The 18587-nt window shown below is 43.7% G+C and overlaps 1 protein-coding gene across 1 annotated transcript in view; it reads right to left on the reverse strand.

Moving 5' to 3' along the window:
- The window catches only part of ntf3 (neurotrophin 3), a gene marked incomplete at its 3' end in the record, with an annotated part of 68127 nt that extends 55562 nt beyond the window's left edge, over positions 1 to 12565 (reverse strand). The window contains exon 1 of the mRNA XM_083794492.1: positions 12474 to 12565. Within this exon, the coding sequence (XP_083650618.1) occupies positions 12474 to 12491 (18 nt within the window). The 5' untranslated portion in view covers positions 12492 to 12565. The remainder of the gene's footprint in view (positions 1 to 12473) is intronic.
- Between the last annotated feature and the right edge of the window lie 6022 nt (positions 12566 to 18587).

Genomic DNA, 18587 nt, shown 5'->3' on the forward strand with positions numbered 1-18587 from the left:
CATCATAGCTTAGTTTTTTTATTTAGTTTCGTCTTAGTTTTAGTCGACGAAAACAACACTGTTCCATTCCAACACTCACTCCCTTGTTTTCCGAGGCGACTAGTAGGCACTCTGCGGGGCCACTTGGAATTACCGCAATAAGCAAGGAAATACTTTGTTTTGTTGTCACTTTTGGGTAAATGTATTAATTTGTATCAAGTAGCCGTGTAATAAGCATGATAATGTAGGGCTGGGTGGTCATTGTTTATAAATAAACCTTCAGGGTGATTTATCTATCAACAATGACCACTCAGCCATACATTATCGCTTACGTAACTACCCAGTGAAAACCTACTATATACAGTATAGGCAGGAATTTAAACCATAACAATATTAAAATGTGCACACGCCGGCGCCGCACACACACACACACCAACAACGCCAGGCACATTGTGAGCTCGTGGATCATCTATTTTCGGCGCCTGACATTGTCACGCAACTAAGTATAATTCACAGGCTTAACTCACCTTTGACACTATATAGCCTTCTCCCCTGTCTGTTTCATTTGATTCTGCTCTTATCTTTGTGTGTACACCGTGTGCGTGCGTGTGTGCGTGCGTGTGCATGCGCATGTTTGTGTGTGTGTGTGTTGTGCACGCGCATGGTGTGCAATGTATAGTCTTACAGCCTCCAGGCCAAAGCGAACACATCTGTTTTCTCAAATATCAAAGTGGGCCACAAGGTTTGACACATGGCTCCATACTGAGGTAACCTATAGGCCTGTCTTCAATGAGGGAGGAGGGGGTGTAACCACGGAGGTGGACACTCCCATGAATTAACCCTATATGGAATATGTGGTTAATGAGTTAATATGTGGGTCGTCAGACTGACAACCACTTAAGTGGGCTTAAAATGCACGGCGTTCAATGTCACAGATCGGTCATGCACTGGCTCACTGCAGGCTCCTTAACCCATTCTGACCTGAGATCAGATTCAATGTCACAGATCGGTCATGCAGTGGCTCCTGGCTCCTTAACCCATTCTGACCTGAGATCAGATTCTAAAAAATGTCTTCTACATCCTGACAGTTTTCTGAAAAAGCTATGTTTCTATGTCAGTCCTTCTTCGATTTTTCCAGAAATAGCAGACCTACAAGCTATGAGCTTGTAGATCTGCTATTTTTCAATAGCTAAAGCATAACATAACGCTAACACCAAAAAGGGGTTCCCGCCCAAAAATGGGTACCGTTAACCTCTCCCAGAGCCATCTAACAGAAGAGTTACGATATTGAGGGGGCAGAAACCGAGCGCTCGAGCGCTGTTCATGCAGCCTGAACTGAGACAAGCAGGAGTTGGAAATACATTGTTTTCAACGAGGGCGGCGCAAACAAGAGCTATTTTACAATGTGTTGTGCAACATGACAACTGTTTTAAAGTATTGTACAGTAACAACTAAAGTCTCTTTAATGTTTATGTTGTACTATTACAAGTAAGACGCGCAAACGCGTGAAGCGAACGCAGCTTGTGTGTGTGTGGTTGTGTGTGCGTGTGCGTGTGTGTGTGTGTGTGTGTGTGTGTGCGCGTGTGCGTGTGCGTGTGCGTGTGCGTGTGTGTGTGTGTGTGTGTGTGTGTGTGCTACAGCTGCGCCCTGTGTGTGTGTGTGTGTGTGTGTGTGCTACAGCTGCGCCCTCTGGTGGCGGGCGGGTGGTGTAACAACGGGACAGACACACACATACACAGACATTCAGCCCTTGCTGTCATAGTAAGTGGCTCACTGCGTTCGCAACTACAAAACAATCTAAAATAAAAGCGATTTAAGATCATTAAAGCTGGGCTGTTGCCACCTGAGTCCAATGCATTTCTGCCTATACTTCCGGTCCAGGACTTATTGTCCCAGTTGGTTGTCCCCACGTCGCTCAATGCGTATGTCTATGTAGGAGAGCCGCCATTGGACTGAAGCCCCATGGAGTGAACGCAGTTTGCGTAACTCTGTCTATATCTAAGGCTCTGACCTCTCCACATGCGTGCGTCTTCACACATTTCACACACTGCCCCCTTCAGGCTCATTTATCTTACAGCGTTGCTCTGCAGGAGTCTAGCCGCCTGCTGACCATAATGCAGACCATGTCCATCATGCCATTTAAATCCACCTCTGTTTTATTTTACTTTATTATTCTATTACATTTTTGTTTTTAAATACGGGAAACGGACCCGGTCTACTGTATATCAGTCGATCAGTGCTGTTATGATGGCACGCCAGATACAGTTGTGTTATCAGTGAAGCACTGAGTGCCCTTCTATGTAATGTCCCCAGACAGACAGATAGGCTACTTAGACAGGAGGAGACCAGCTCAGTGGCCTTGTGGTTAGAGTGTCCGCCCTGAGACTGGGAGGTCGGGGGTTCGATCCCCGGCCGGGTCATACCAAAGACTCTAAAAATGGGACCCCTGCTTGACACTCAGCATCGTTCATGAATCTGATCAATAGAGGGTATGCGTGTGACATCATCATCAAACCAGGAAGTTATGCAGGAATGCCTACTGAGTAGCAAAAAACTACTTTCTGGCCTTGACAGCCCATACATCCACAGAGAAAAGTCATATCTGATTGCATTAAACAATGTTAAACAATGTTAAACTCACTTTGCATGTTGCTTTGCCACTCAATTTGCCACTCGATGTGCCATTCACTTTAAGCATGCGCATACCCTCTATATCTGTCTGTATAATGTGTGTGGCTTTTGAGTGCATGTATGCATGTGTGTGTGTGTGTGCAAGCGTGCCTGCGTGTGTGTGTGTGTGTGCGTGTTGTATATTTTCCCTACATTCCATACTTATATTCTGATCACAATATATGTACACTTTACAGATAGCTATGAGTCTGTAACCGTAATAGTTCTGCAAGTTACAGCTCTGAGTTGACGTGTGGTTTTGAAAGATTTTGAAAGCCACAGCTATTGAGGAATTCACATATAAGTGTCACCTGAGGGCCCGCTGGTTGAGTCTACAACCCATAACGAGCTGAGACTGTGCATATTTTGGTTTTAAGATATAAGCGGCTAGACCTTGTGATTCAATCTTTAGGACAACACAAGGTCACATGTTTTCAACGTGTTACAATACGCTGTGGTACGCTGTTGGTCGTCGTCATGTTCTTATGTAACTGCCGTTCCATATAATTGTAACTGAACCGTGGACATCTATCTGCCTATAAGGTTCTTCACATGTGTGCACGTGCGTGTGCGTGCATGCCTGGCTGTTCTGTGTAGAGATAGCCCCATGGGCTACAGAAAACCGAGCGTTCTTATAATGTAAATACGTACGGTATGGTTTGTATCTAACGAACCATAAGAATGTTCTCTTTGTAAACACTCTGCTAACATGTTGTAAACCGTGCACCTCCATCGACGCAGGGCTGCCCTCTCTTAACCCATTCTGACCTGAGATCAGATTCTAAAAATGTCTTCTACATCCTGACAGTTTTCCATTCTGACCTGAGATCAGATTCTAAAAATGTCTTCTACTGTACATCCTGACAGTTTTCCATTCTGACCTGAGATCAGATTAAAAAAATGTCTTCTATGTCAGTCGCTCTTCGATTTTTCAAAAATAGCAGACCTACAAGCTCGTAGCGCGACACTCGGTGGCGCGCTATGAGCTTGTAGATCTGCTATTTTTCAATAGCTAAAGCATAACATAATGCTAACACCACAAGGGGTTCCCACCCAAAATGGGTTAACACTCACAGTTACATGGAACACTATCTATGTGTGTGAATCTTTAGCCAAACCCAGAAGCATAAGTGTGATTAGTTTGAACTATAGAAGCCATGCATGTCTTCTATGGAAGCACGTTTGCATGGCAAAAAAATACATAATCTGCAGGCTCTCAATGACTCATTAAGATCCTGCAGAGAGCTTGTAGATGATTTGATTTGATTAGAGCACTTCTGTAAGAAGTGGTAAAACTATAGCAACGTGTCTTCCATGCCATGCCGAGACTATTATAATCCCGGACGAACGCCTCGTTCTGTGATTTATTCACCTGGTTGGCTGTACAGTATGTAGAACAGCAGTTAACTGTTACTGGAATCATTTTACATAATTGTGTAATTGCTTAGGCGTGGGGGCTCCTTTCACACTGATTCACAAATTGCACATTAGGATGTGGCCATAGTTACACAGTATACCAACATTCTCATTTGTGAGACTTTACTTTGCTTTAATCCATGGAGTATAGTGTCATCTTAGATCTCATGCTGCTGACTGTAAAAGGTCAGAATTTACGGTGCAATTTGTCTTTGATATTGTCATGTGAGCAACGATGCTATATACTGTGTATATATATCCACAGTATCCACAGTATATATATATATATATATATATATATGTCCACCAGTCGACTTTGAGGCTTAATCAGGAGTTGTAGTAGCCATGGGGTAATCTAGGCGGTGGATATTGCTCTTGTCTTCATGTATTTATGTATGTAAATTGTCTTGTTCTTTGTGTTATGTCAAATGTGTGTATGTGTGTTCTGCATACTTGGCTGCTGGGTCGCAAGACAAATTTCAGTGTGAACTGACAATAAAGTACTATTATCATATAATATCATATCATATATGTTTGCATCCAGTGACAGAGCACTTTCTCTCTCCCATCCTATAGCGCTTCCTCCAGGCTCATTGAAAACACCTCTTTCTTTGTCAGACTTAAAGGTATATTCAGTGATTTCACTCAAAAAACCTTAGGTTTCGTTTTTGGCTGTGGGACCCAGCCTTTCGTCCAATCAGGATAGAGAGTCAGAAACGAAACCTAAGGTTTTTTGACCCCCAGGGGTTAACTGGGGACAGGGAGGAACTCCTTATATGGCCAGCACACTCTATAGTAGGGAGGATTATCACAACAAACAAAAAAATAAGTGATATTTGAATTAAGTGAAATCACTGAATATACCTTTAAGTGACGTTGTAGACGTCGACACACTCCTGTTGACGAGAGCATTTTTAACCCATTCTGAACGGCAACCCATTTTGGTGTTAGCATCATGTTATGCTTTAGCTATTGAAAAATAGCAGATCTACAAGCTCATAGCGCGCCACCGAGTGGCGCGCTACGAGCTTGTAGGTCTGCTATTTTTGAAAAATCGAAGAACGACTGACATTTTTAGAATCTGATCTCAGGTCAGAATGGGTTAATCAGACCAGTGTGTGTCCAGTGGAAACCTCGTATGAATCTGATCTCAGGTCAGAATGGCAGAATGGGTTAAAGGCCGGCCGCTCTTGGAACGTCTTAGCAACACGAAACGTCACTATAGCAAAAAATGAAGAAGTTGCTTCTTTGTCCGTGTATTTTGCAGGACTGGAGATCTCAGATACTGTATAGGTATTAACCAGCCAGCCCACACTGCAGCGAGGCTATTGTCTATATATAATATAGACTGTCATAAATGTGCATCATGCGTGGTCATCTTCATTCGTTCACTAATATATCTTGTTATATTAAATCAATAGACTTTAATAATTTTTATATAGGCCTGACAGCTTGCAAGTTGCGCAGGCCTATGCGTGCGCACGTGTGTCTTTCCATATATGGTTTCCATATACGTTTGTTTGGTCGTATTGATTTCAGCCAGATTGATTTCAGCCGTCACATTTTAAATGACCTACATAGTACATACTACATACTTCACTTCACTACATACTTACTGTGCTGGCGTGAGTGTACGCTAAAGTTTTGTACTGTCTGTCTGTCTGTCTGTCTATATCCATCTCTCCATCTACCTATCTTAATTAGATTGTTTTATTATTATTATATCTACGTATGTATCATATCATAAAATATCATGTGACCATCTTCCACAAAGTTTGCTATAAATCACTTTGGCCATTTCCTTTGGGGTCCAACTTTGTACTTTGTTGTTATTTCATGTAGCCTATACCTATTTCTAACCGTGACAAATAAGACCCACTATATACATAGGCCATGTACAGTACAGTATAGGTGTTATTTCATGTACATTACAAATCGATGTTACCTCTATCTATTCATTAGGCTATAGTTCAATTAATTCGATGAAGCTTTGTTGGCACCTTGGCATGGCGATGATTGGCCCAAGCGTTATAGTGACCCACCTCTATAAACATTCAATTGAATAACAAATAGTAATATAGCAGAACAATGATGCGGCACTTAGTTTTAGTATGTTAATGAATCATATCTCCATCTCATATCTCTCTCTCTCTCTCTCTCTCTCTCTCTCTCTCTCTCTCATCCATTCCATCTATAAAAAAGGCCTACTTTAGCATGTTAACAAAAATCTGGAACCGGGGAATATTTTAGTTTTAAATACCCATTTCTGAGTTTTAATGAACCATTTCTAAATGCTCTTCAGAAAACTAACCGTATTTCTATGTTTTAATTAACCATTTCCAGATTTGACAAACGGTATTCAGAACACTGAACCGTATTCTGAATACTGTTTGTCAAATTAAATATGAAATTAGAATTCAATATTCTTCTTAACATGCTAGTACTGCCACAGTGCACTAGGCCTCCAGTACGTACAGTACAACTTTTTCTGAGGATGCGGGCCAACCTTTTTTTCCACACTGATACACTACTGTAGCCGCTTGATGTCAGCGGAGGATGAAAAATCTACTTGCATTTGCCAAATTGAAAAGACATATTGTCAAATTAAAGTACACTCAACTAGATGAATATGTTTGCACAGTAATCGTGGTGGAACGTCTGCGATGATTAGGTTTCCAGAACGCCATTGGATTCGCTGTTAATTATAAGCCTTCTGGACGTTGGCCAGCGGTCTAACGCGGCAAAGCTGTTATGACCAGAGGTGTCTAGTTGATTACATTAACGACATTAACTTTTTATCAAAGTGTTTATAGGGCTGAAGTGTTTACTGTATGTTTTGTAATAGTAATCAAAATCTACAAAGTAACTAGTAAAGTTTTCAAATAAATGTAGTGGAGTAAAAGTACACGATTTGGATGAGACGTAGTGGAGTTTAGAAGTAAAAGTATTGGAAAATAAACCACAAATACCTCAACATCCTAGCCTACTTATAAGTAAATGTACTCGCTACCCACCACTGGTATAGTGTAACGTTTTCCTGTATGCGTAGTATTTTGTGTCTATAGTTTCCTTTTAGCCAAATAAAGGACAAAGAAAATGTGTAAAAGAGTAGCGCGATACAGATACGCAGATAGAGTAAGGTTATTCCAGTCATGGGAAAGAACTGTGTGTGTGTGTGTGTGTGTGTGTGTGTGTGTGTGTGTGTGTGTGTGTGTGTGTGTGTGTGTGTGTGTGTGTGTGTGTGTGTGTGTGTGTGTGTGTGTGTGTGTGTGTGTGTGTGTGTGTGTGTGTGTGTGTGTGTGTGTGTGTGTGCAAGCAAAAAAGAGCAGGGAGCCAATACATAAAATGTGACCAAATTTGACTGAGAGACTGCCATTGGATTTTTTTTGAATTTTTGTTTTTTCATGTCATATGAAAGCAGGGAATCATAGCTTCAAATTGACATATTGGTTGTTCAGTTTGACCCACCGGTTTTGGAGATATGGAGTGATGTCTTGCAGAAAAACAGCGAGTTGAGAAAACAGGCTTGAAAATGTTCACTTCTGTGGTCTCTAACATTACACCTATAGCTACAGCATTATATCATGTTGATTTCAGCTATGAAATTTATTTCAGACATGCTCTAGTATGTGAAAAAAAAGTTATTCTCCTCTGTAAAAAGCTGGAATTTGCGCAATGGCAGGCTCTCAGTCAAATCTGGTCACAGATTTGGAAAGAAGTGGCTAAGCAACAACACACACACACACACACACACACACACAGGGACCGAGTCCAACACTTTGTGACACACGTTTTCACAACCTTAACCATCCACTTAACCATGAGGGGAGAGAGCTCTGCTGGCCACAACCCCATCTGTTGCATTCTTCTTCTAAACCCAAATCTATTCCTGTGCTTATTCACATGATCTCTGTTTGCCTTATCTTCTTCCTTCCTTCCTACGTTGTCAATCAAAACTATATAAACCAAACAAGAACAGAACGGAACAGAACGGTTACCACGCTGACCTTGAGTTGCCCAACACAACATGCTAAATCCTGGCTGTTATTTCAGCTATGTGTGTGTAGTCAGTGTGTGTGTGTGTGTGTGTGTGTGTGTGTGTGTGTGTGTATGTGTGTGTGTGTGTGTGTGGCATGTGCGTGTGTGTGTGCACGCATGCGGCCAGGTGGCCCCGAACTCTACAGATTTAAACCTAACAAACATGGAGCTTTCTTCTGCATCGGTAAAGAGATAAACTAACATTATGTCGATGTGTTAATGAATCCCTTCGTAACGCATACAGTGTGCAAAATGTAAACAACAAATGGATGGAATGGATTATGATGGGTCCATTTGGTTAGATCCCACGTTTTTATTGTAACCCTTTTTTTCCTCCTCTGCCAACCTGGGGAGAGCTCCGAACTGATCTCATGCTTCTTCCTTCAATGCATGATGGAGTGAGCAGGCCACTATATCACCTGACAGGAATGAGGGGGAGAGGGGGGGGGGGGGCACATCTACAAGCTCATAGCTATGAGCTTGTAGATCTGCTATTTTTGAAAAACCCTGAAAATGTGGCACAAATCTTTGAATATATATTAATTCAGAGCGAACATTTTTTTAACTCAAATCTTTGCTTCTGGGGGGTCCCTGGAACAACATATTTTCATATGGGGGTCCGCAGCCAAATACATATATTTCTGGGGGTCCTTGGACCTTGACGTGAAAAAGTGTGACTACCACTGATACAGAAACATGAATAGTCTCAGGTCTAAATGGGTTTCAACTTCCGGGCTACTATACTCAGCCTACTACTCAGCAGCATGAACTCATGTCCCCTTCCCTGCGTCAAAATCCCTTGTCCTATACCTCCTCCTGCCTACTTGGGCCTGCCCAGCACATCACGAGACACACACACACACACACACACACACATATACACATACACATACACATACGCACTCGCACTCACACTCTCTCACACACTTTTTCAATTATCTCTCTCGGTCCGGTCACCAATGTCAACAAGTTGTCCAAGTTCCAACGGTCATTGTTTCCGAAATATTACTAACCTAAACATAACGGCAAGCACGGGAGCAGCGCATGTTCAACAAACCAGCAGTGCATGTTCACCAACCAGCAGTGCATGTCCGCCAACCTTAATGCATGTTCACCAACCAGCATTGCATGTTCACCAACCTTAATGCATGTTCACCAACCAGCAATGCATGTTCGCCAACCTTAATGCATGTTCGCCAACCTTAATGCATGTTCGCCAACCAGCAGTGCATGTTCACCAACCAGCAGTGCATGTTTGCCAACCTTAATGCATGTTCGCCAACCAGCAGTGCATGTTCGCCAACCTTAATGCATGTTCACCAACCAGCAGTGCATGTTCACCAACCAGCAGTGCATGTTCACCAACCTTAATGCATGTTCACCAACCAGCAGTGCATGTTCACCAACCAGCAGTGCATGTTCGCCAACCAGCAGTGCATGTTCACCAACCAGCAGTGCATGTTCGCCAATCTCAATGCATGTTCACCAACCTTAATGCATGTTCACCAACCTTAATGCATGTTCGCCAACCTTAATGCATGTTCACCAACCTTAATGCATGTTCGCCAACCTTAATGCATGTTCGCCAACCTTAATGCATGTTCGCCAACCTTAATGCATGTTCGCCAACCTTAATGCATGTTCGCCAACCTTAATGCATGTTCGCCAACCGTAATGCATGTACGCCAACCTTAATGCATGTTCGCCAACCTTAATGCATGTTCGCCAACCTTAATGCATGTTCACCAACCTTAATGCCTGTTCGCCAACCTTAATGCATGTTCGCCAACCTTAATGCATGTTCGCCAACCTTAATGCATGTTCACCAACCTTAATGCATGTTCGCCAACCGTAATGCATGTTCGCCAACCTTAGTGCATGTTCGCCAACCTTAATGCATGTTCGCCAACCTTAATGCATGTTCACCAACCTTAATGCATGTTCACCAACCTTATTGCATGTTCGCCAACCTTAATGCATGTTCACCAACCTTAATGCATGTTCACCAACCTTAATGCATGTTCACCAACCTTAGTGCATGTTCACCAACCAGCAGTGCATGTTCGCCAACCTTAATGCATGTTCACCAACCTTAATGCATGTTCAGACTAACAGGCCTTGGGATCTGTATGGGCAGTGCCTGTTCCAACACTACTGCATGAGTATACCCAACCGGTGGTAGTCTGGTCCTATCCCATAACACATGTTTGTAACACACATAGTCCCACCCACGCGTTTTAGGGCACTGGGCACATTGGGAAGGTAGTATGTATTGTGTAGCCTATAGATATAGACCTTTAGGCACCTGGGCTATGTCACCATCCTTTTATTAGCGACTGTGATTCCTTCTTTACACCCCATATAGGCTATACTTAAATGTGCTCCATGTGGACATGAGTGTATTAAATACCAGCTAAATCAGTGATTTATTATCACAAGCATGGAGTCCTCGGAGTGCAGAGTTACCGGGGTAACGTCACAAAGTATAACTGCAGTCCACTCCACACATGCACACACATACCCGCAGTCTGCACGCATGCATGCACACATGCACACGCACGCGCACACACACACACACACACACACACACACACACACACACACACACACACAGGCTACATGACAGGGAAGGAATTGTCCTTTCTCTGATAACATTATATTCTGGTTCCAGCATTATAAAAGGCCAGTTATCTCAAACCTTTTTAATTTCAAGGACCCCCACATAACGCTGGGAGTTATAGGCACCTATAACAGACCTGTAAGGGTCCATTTGGTTAACTTCCGTGGACCCCGTTTTGAGCACCAGGTGGCCATGTGTCATTGTCACCATAGCTGGAGAAGTTTTGAGATACAGCAGGGGACCCAAGCATGCCATGTGCACGCACGCACACACACACACACACACACACACGCACATGCACACGTGTACACACACACATACACACGGTCTCTCTCTCTCACACACACACACACACACACGCACACCAGCGTGTGTTCTTCTCGAGCGCTCTTCTATTAAGAAGTGAACGACACAACAAACGCATGCACGCGCAGCACACATGCGCGTGGAGGCAGGCAGGCGCGCACGAGCGCACGGCAGGTCGAGGGGTGCAAGGAGGATATAGAGACAGAGGAGAGGAGGAGAGCAGAGAAAAGACGGAGAGAAAAGCAATTCAATGCATAGTCCGCCTTCATTGTGCCCGGAGTTAACCGTGACATATCGGCTTTCACTGCCGCTAAACAGCACGCTAAAGAACAATTAGTGTGTGGTAATCCACAAGGCAAAGAGGAGGCTACACAGACTAGACACCGGGTTTAGCCATTATTTTATACCTCTAAAGTTCAAATATTTCCTCCAAATGATAATGATGTCGCTCGCTGGAATAATAATAAAAAAAAAACGTTCCAAGTGCCTTTTGGAAAAGGTTAGATTTTATAATCCAGGATTCCAGGTGGCAGCTATAGGACCAACCCATGTCTATTGTATTGTCTACCTGCGCTGCTGCAACACACACACACACACACACACACACACACACACACACACACACACACACACACACACACACACACACACACACACACACAGAAAGAGAGACAGAGAGAGAGGAGAGTGAATTTGCCCGTACTGGTTTGTCTTTGCCTTGGGGCAGCGACAGCAGCGCACGAAGCATTGCATTTCACATTCCTCTTCCATAATACTATACAGTGAGTGGTGCGGTGTATGTATACAGACTATAGGGCAGGCTATAGCTTCATTTACACCCGAGAACACACACCAACCCTCAACACTAAAAGCTAGAGAATAAACAAACTGATCATATAGCCTACATAATCCTCTGAGAGAGACATGCGTAAAAGTCATATTTCTAAATGTATAATAGCGGTCGCCCCCCAATAAAAAAAAGATCTCAGTGACTATAATTCAGAGGTAAAGTATAGCCTAAGTGTGTCTCGTTTTATCAACGATCAAAAAGCTATTTTTATATATTGTCCATGAAACAACTTCAATTAATAATATGTCCACATAACAAAAGTCGTTTGAATAATATAATAATAATAATAGAACATAAAAAAACACAACTTTTTTACTAATATTTAGTTTTTCCTCCGTTTTATGTAGAACATTTTAGGAACATCTGCTGTAACTCTGATCTCCGTATTATTATAAGACGACTCCAAACACCGTATAGATAAATCCCATGCAGTCATAGACGATATAGCCTCAGATAAGACTCTATAGATTAATTTGATCGATTCTGACGAACCGATCAAACGCATCTATACCATGTAATCACATACCATAGAGTCCAAATCTTTAAGATAGGCTGTGATTAATTATAACCAAATTAATGAACGCGTAACCCTACCGTAACGAGGGTAACCATAGCATCGGCAGGGTAGTATCCAACAGGGTCGACATGAAGGTGATGAGTTGAAGACAGAATCCGTTTGGGACGAAACTTCCTTGATCCTCACTTCACTTCTCTCTCTCTCGCTCTCTCTCTCTCTCTCTCTCTCTCTCTCTCTCAATGCAACAATTGGGAGCAGAGCAAACGAACGGCCGCGGCGCGCACACTGCTGCCGCTGCGCTTTACACACACCACCAACAGTCCCACCAACACCAAACTAGCTGTGCATAGCGTGGATAGACTGGGGATAAGCCCCGGCGCAACTCTCTCTCTCTCTCTCTCTCTCTGTCTCTCTTTCGTCAGACGCTCTCTCTCTCTCTCTCTGTTTCTCTCTCGTCAGACTCCCCCTCCCTCTCTCTCTCTCTCTCTCTCTCTCTCTCTCTCTCTCTCTCTCTCTCTCTCTCTCTCTCTCTCTCTCTCCCTCTCCCTCCCTCTCTCCCTCCAGTGGTATAATCTCTGGTCTCTCTCTACACAGCGCGGAGGGACAGATGGCTCTTTAGCCTACAGTATGTTAGACAGTCTAAACTCTCTATACCAAAGTAAAGGCCTGCGCCATGCATGCTGTCACCGTGCTATCTGTAGAATAGCTATAGAATAAAATATATATATGCAGTACAGTAAATATTAGTCAGATAATCGACTATCATTATCGTTATTATTATTATTTTTTTAGTGCGGTTGCACCCCTTGCTAGTGGGGGCCTATGTATAAGAGACTGCGAAACCACACTTTGCAATTTTTCAGAATTGCGACTTTTCTAGTTAGTGTGGTTGCCCAAAGAGTAATCGAACTGCTGTGATTGGCCGAGCTTTGCATAACGTTTGTAGCAGCTAATTGGCTGTTGTTGGTTACGTAACCAATCTATGTTTTACAATCGTTTATAAAGACTTCTCATATCCATATCAAAACGTGACATTGTAATTGGCTGACAATATTAGTGGGAGGGGCCTATCTAAGCTATTATTATTGTGACCGCAGATCGCAGTTAAACGTGAAATTGTGCATTTCCCGTCAGTTGGTCACATCAGTTGTATTGGGTGATGACCTCAAAACCTTTGATCTCCATATTTGGAGCTGACCTGTTCTGGCATTCCATATGTTGATCCTTCCCCATCCATCCTTCCTCTTCCATGTCTCCCGTTTGACTGATACCTGTCCATTTAAAGTAACTCGAGAGTTCTCAACAGCCCCGGAAATGAAGGAGGCCCGACCCTACCTGAGCCCTCATCAAACCCTGTACACTCAAGACACACTTAGATCTCCATATATGGAGCTGACCTGTTCCGAGACATTCCATGTTGATCTGACCTCATTGAACCCTGTAAACTCCATATATGGCCATGCAGAACAGAATTAATTCCATATGTTGATCTGACCTCCCATGCCAAAGCGCCAGTGCTCGCCCAGCAGTCTTCTGTCACCCATGGCGGATACGTGCATGTGACCTCTGGCGTCTTACTGGTCGTTATCATGTGATCGGAAACCGGGGGCGATCACGTCAGTTTCAAATTATCGGAATCGTATTGGGTTACGGTCACGTGACAGTGAGAGTAGACATTGCGTGTGTGAGAGTGGACATTGTGTGTGTGTGTGTGTGTGTGTGTGTGTGTGTGTGTGTGTGTGTGTGTGTGTGTGTGTGTGTGTGTGTGTGTGTGTGTGTGTGTGTGTGTGTGTGTGTGACTGTGCGTGCGTGCGTGCGACTGTGCGTCCGTGTGTGCGTGCTGGTTGCACAACAACAAAACAAATACAGCAAAGGGCTTCACATCTGGTCTCGTCTTTCAAACAAGAAGTGATGCCTCTACTTACCTTGATCGCACAGCTGGTAATGATGCACTGATTGAATGTTTTGCATTGCATGCTGCCAAAATGTAACTTGCCCCGGCTCCGTAAACCGGGCCCGGGTTTGGGCCATGAGTTTGTTGATGATTCCACTATTATTATTTTTAGTTCCACAGCTGTAGACAAAAGACAAACATTTTTGAGGAATCCCCCAAACATCAGTTCAAGTGGACAGTGTTATGTTTTCACCTATTACAACATGCTGCCACTGGATGGCTCCACTCAGAGCAGTTGCCAGGAGAGTGCACGGAAATGCCCCTCTTTACAGCCATGCTTTGTTTAGACCAGTGGTTCCCAAACCTTTTCATGTCAAGGACCCCCAAATTGACACTCATTAGCCCCACGGACCCCCATTACAAAATACATGCCAGGGACCCCCATATGAGAAGATTTTTACGGCTCTAAGCAGTGATTCTCAACCCGTTTAATTTCAAGGACCCCTGGTTTGACATGCATTAGTCTATACAGACTCCTGTTTAATGGCATTTTCTATCTCTGGGACCCCCAATTTATATTGTACAATTAAAGTTAATTTAAATTTAGAGTGTACAAATGGAACCAAACCGACCCGTTCCAGACCCATAATGGTTCATTTGGTTCCAAACTATCATTTAGCTGGGGACCCCCTGGAACTCCCTGAAGGACCCCTGAGGGGTCCCCGGACCCCACTTTGGGAACCCATGCTTTAGACAGCCATGAACCAGAAGTGCTTGTGTGATGAGTCATAGCTAGACTCGGGACTCCTCTTCTCTCAAAGTAAACAATACTTTTCTACTCGTGCGGCCGGAATAAAGTTTTTATTAAGCTCTTAACATGGTCCTTCATCTCCATCTGAGCCCTAAAATGCTTTAGATTGTGTGCGTGCGTGCACATGTACGAGGAGATTTTGGATATTCAATGACGTCACACCATTGGAGCCATTCACCGGTGTGTGTGTGTGTGTGTGTGTGTGTGTGGAACATGTACAATGGAGAAAAGATGTCCCCTGGCCAATGCTTGATTGATTGTATTTATTAACAGTTTGCAGAATAGGTACATTTCACATGAAAGTACAACTCGATACAAAGGCTGTTACTGTGGACGACACCCTGATAAAGCATTACACTCGTTTACAACAGGGTCCAGTTAGTTAGTTAGTTACTTTATTGACACAAATGTATAAAACATTGGGTCCAAACAATAATAAAAAACCCATGAATCAAAAACTTTAAAAAGGTACAATACATTAAAATATACAATACACAATACAGAATCCCTTTACAACAGGAGCTTTCTATTGCTCCACAAGTGACAGGCAGGCATGTAGCATATTGCAAAGTCTCTCTGTTAGTGCCCACAAAGAGTGAGCTCAAATCAATACCCTCATGTCCTCATTTCACTCTGATATCTTGAGTGAGGGGACAAACCAGTATGTGCTGTTCGTTTTGTATACCAGTCTCACATTGGCAAAACCGCTGTTCATGTGGTATGCGGTTTCATCTTCCCATTTCCACACGCAGTCTATGAGAGGACGACTGAAACCGTGTAAAGGTTATCCTCAAATAGTCCTCAATGTAAGGTGTATACCACAATTACCAAATGTACCACAATTACTCAGCTGACTGCCATGAATAGGTGGCAGGGGCGATGCATGGATTAAACCAAGTCTGCTGGAGTAGTACTCAGAAATGATTGCATCGACCTGATCTCTCCACTCACCTCCCACATTAAGTTTAACTTGTGACCCACATTATGTGTGTGTCTCGTGACGTCACTATACTGTAGACTGTAAGGGGTTTATTGCAAATTGTGAAATGCGGTGTTTCTGTGTATCTGTTTTAGAGCGGTACCAGTGGTTTCCCCCACTCCGCCTTTCATAGAACTAGACCTGTACGTGCCCGTAGGCCACTGGCCTACTTGAGAACGATGCAACTTGGGAACCTAGTAATACCCGTTGTCAACTTGTCATAGCACCCGTTTTAATGATCGGTCCCTTTTGTGCCCATACTGTATATGGAGATCTCTATCTGTCTGTTTCAAAGTCAAAGTCAAAGTCATACGATTTGTCACACACGTTACCGCAGTGAAATTTGTTATCCGCATTTGACCCATCTCTTGGAGCGGTGAGCCACAGCGAAGGAGCGGTGAGCTGCAGCGTGCACCACGCTCGGGAATCATTTGATTAGTATTTTGACCCCCAATCCAACCCTTTGATGTGTCAAGCAGGGAGGCATTGGGTCCCATTTTTACAGTCTGTGGTATGACCCGGCCGGGGATCGAACCCCGACCTCCCAGTTTCAGGGCGGACACTCTAACCACAAGGCCACTGCGCTGGTTTGCCTGCATGTGCTTGAAGAGTGCAAACTGACTGTGAAAAGTGGAGTGGTAATCATGGCCATCAATTGGCTGAGGCAGAGGCTGGAAATTGGACAGGTGAGGGGACATTGGCTCATTAGCTTCACTGGCAGAGCCTGACCAGAGCCTTTTGTGGTCTTTCTGGACAACGGTGTGTCCCACAGACCCGATACCGGGCACTGCACTCCCATGTGGTGGTTTGGAACGCGCGTGTCGAATTTGAAGTCGGTGGGGCGAACGATTCTCGAGTTACGTACATTACAACCGTACACACACACACACACACACACAGAGACGTCATGCATTTATAGTAGGATACTGCAGTGCACATTTGCATTATTTCACCTCTAATCCATTCCTGAATACTCCAAAAAGGGAGTCTATTTTGGAGAGCATGCTCTATATATTTACTGCTCCATATAGTTAAGCCTCCACGGAAATGGAAGTTCACCTTAGTGCTTAGTCAGTGGTTGTTTTCACCTTGACCTACAACAAGCCTAGCCTCGGTTCCAGGCTTACTTATCTGCGAAAATAAAAGCCTGGTCACAACGTAAGGCAGAGAAGCTATCGGCGGACGTATCCTCCGGAACATCCGTCAAATGTATTTCTCCCGGATACGATATTTTCCCGACCAATCACAACACTTGTTTCATTCGCGGAGAATGTAAACTGATTTGTAAAGCATCAACGTAATTTCCTTGGGGCGATACTTCCGCTAAAATCCCGCAACTTCCGCTGATAGTCTTTTCAGCGTAGGTCTTGCCCAGGGTGCAACAAGCCTAATGTTTTCAGTTGTGCTTAGCCGAGAGTAGTGATATAGAGCCGTGACATAGTGGTATATGTTTTGTTTATTATACCACACCTAAGTAATCTGATTGCATGATTTTCCCAACCCATATATATATAAATGTCGCGAACCAAACATAAAATGATCTCTTCTCCACCAGTTCTTCCCCCATAACGTGTTACGGTAGTCTACTTCTTGTTTGATGAAATTGTCGGACAATTTAGTCATCATCGTTTAGTATAAAGTTTTCGCCTGTGAAAAAAGGTAGTCAACGGAAATGTCTCGTCATAGTTTTAGTCAACGAAATCAACACTGGATCAGACCATGCGTGCGTGTGTGTGTGTGTGTGTGTGCGCAAGGAACAGTATGTGTGTAGTTCCCTTCATGACTCAGCATTAGTCATCCGTCATATATAATAAAAAGATTCAGTAATCCATGTTCAGCATCACCTCTCTAAAGGACGGCTTGAATATTTTATAAAGAAACAACACAATTCACCCTTTGTCAGGTCCCGCCCGTGGTTGTGCCCCTCTTCGCACCCATTGGTTGCCGTTTCGTGGTTGGAAAATAATCCTTTCTCCATCCACTACCATTGAAATAACGTGTTTTTCAGTTGCTTCGTATTGATATTCTGTGAACTCAATTCTTATTTTAAACATGGTGTCAGTAAAAAAAAAGGAACATCACAGGTGCAGCACGGTGACTGGGCATATCATGTTTGTTTTTAGTTTTTTTTCCAAAAATGATGTTTTAGCAAATTCAACATAAACAAGGCGGCGGAACCAGGGGGCGGAACAAGGCGGAAAGAGCCTGCTGGTTAGTCAGTCAGGGACCAATCAGAAGGCTGACAAAGGGTGAATTCCCCCTGCATGTCATGAGTGAACTGATGTCACTCAATATGGTGACGTCAGTTCTCTCCGCTGTTTTCTACCAGGGAGGGGAGGGGAGGGGCAGGGCGGTGTGGGCTCTGATCGGTGGACCAATATTCTCCAGCGCTTGCTCCAAGCATGCCCGGCCCTCTATGGACCAGAAAGCACGCTGGCTTGGCCAGGCTACTGGTTGACAGACAAGTAGTGCTGCCTGAAGCTCATGAACGCAACATCCACACGTCC

This window comes from Protomyctophum parallelum, assembly GCF_964188405.1.
Source record: "Protomyctophum parallelum genome assembly, chromosome: 22".
Lineage (NCBI taxonomy): Eukaryota > Metazoa > Chordata > Actinopteri > Myctophiformes > Myctophidae > Protomyctophum > Protomyctophum parallelum.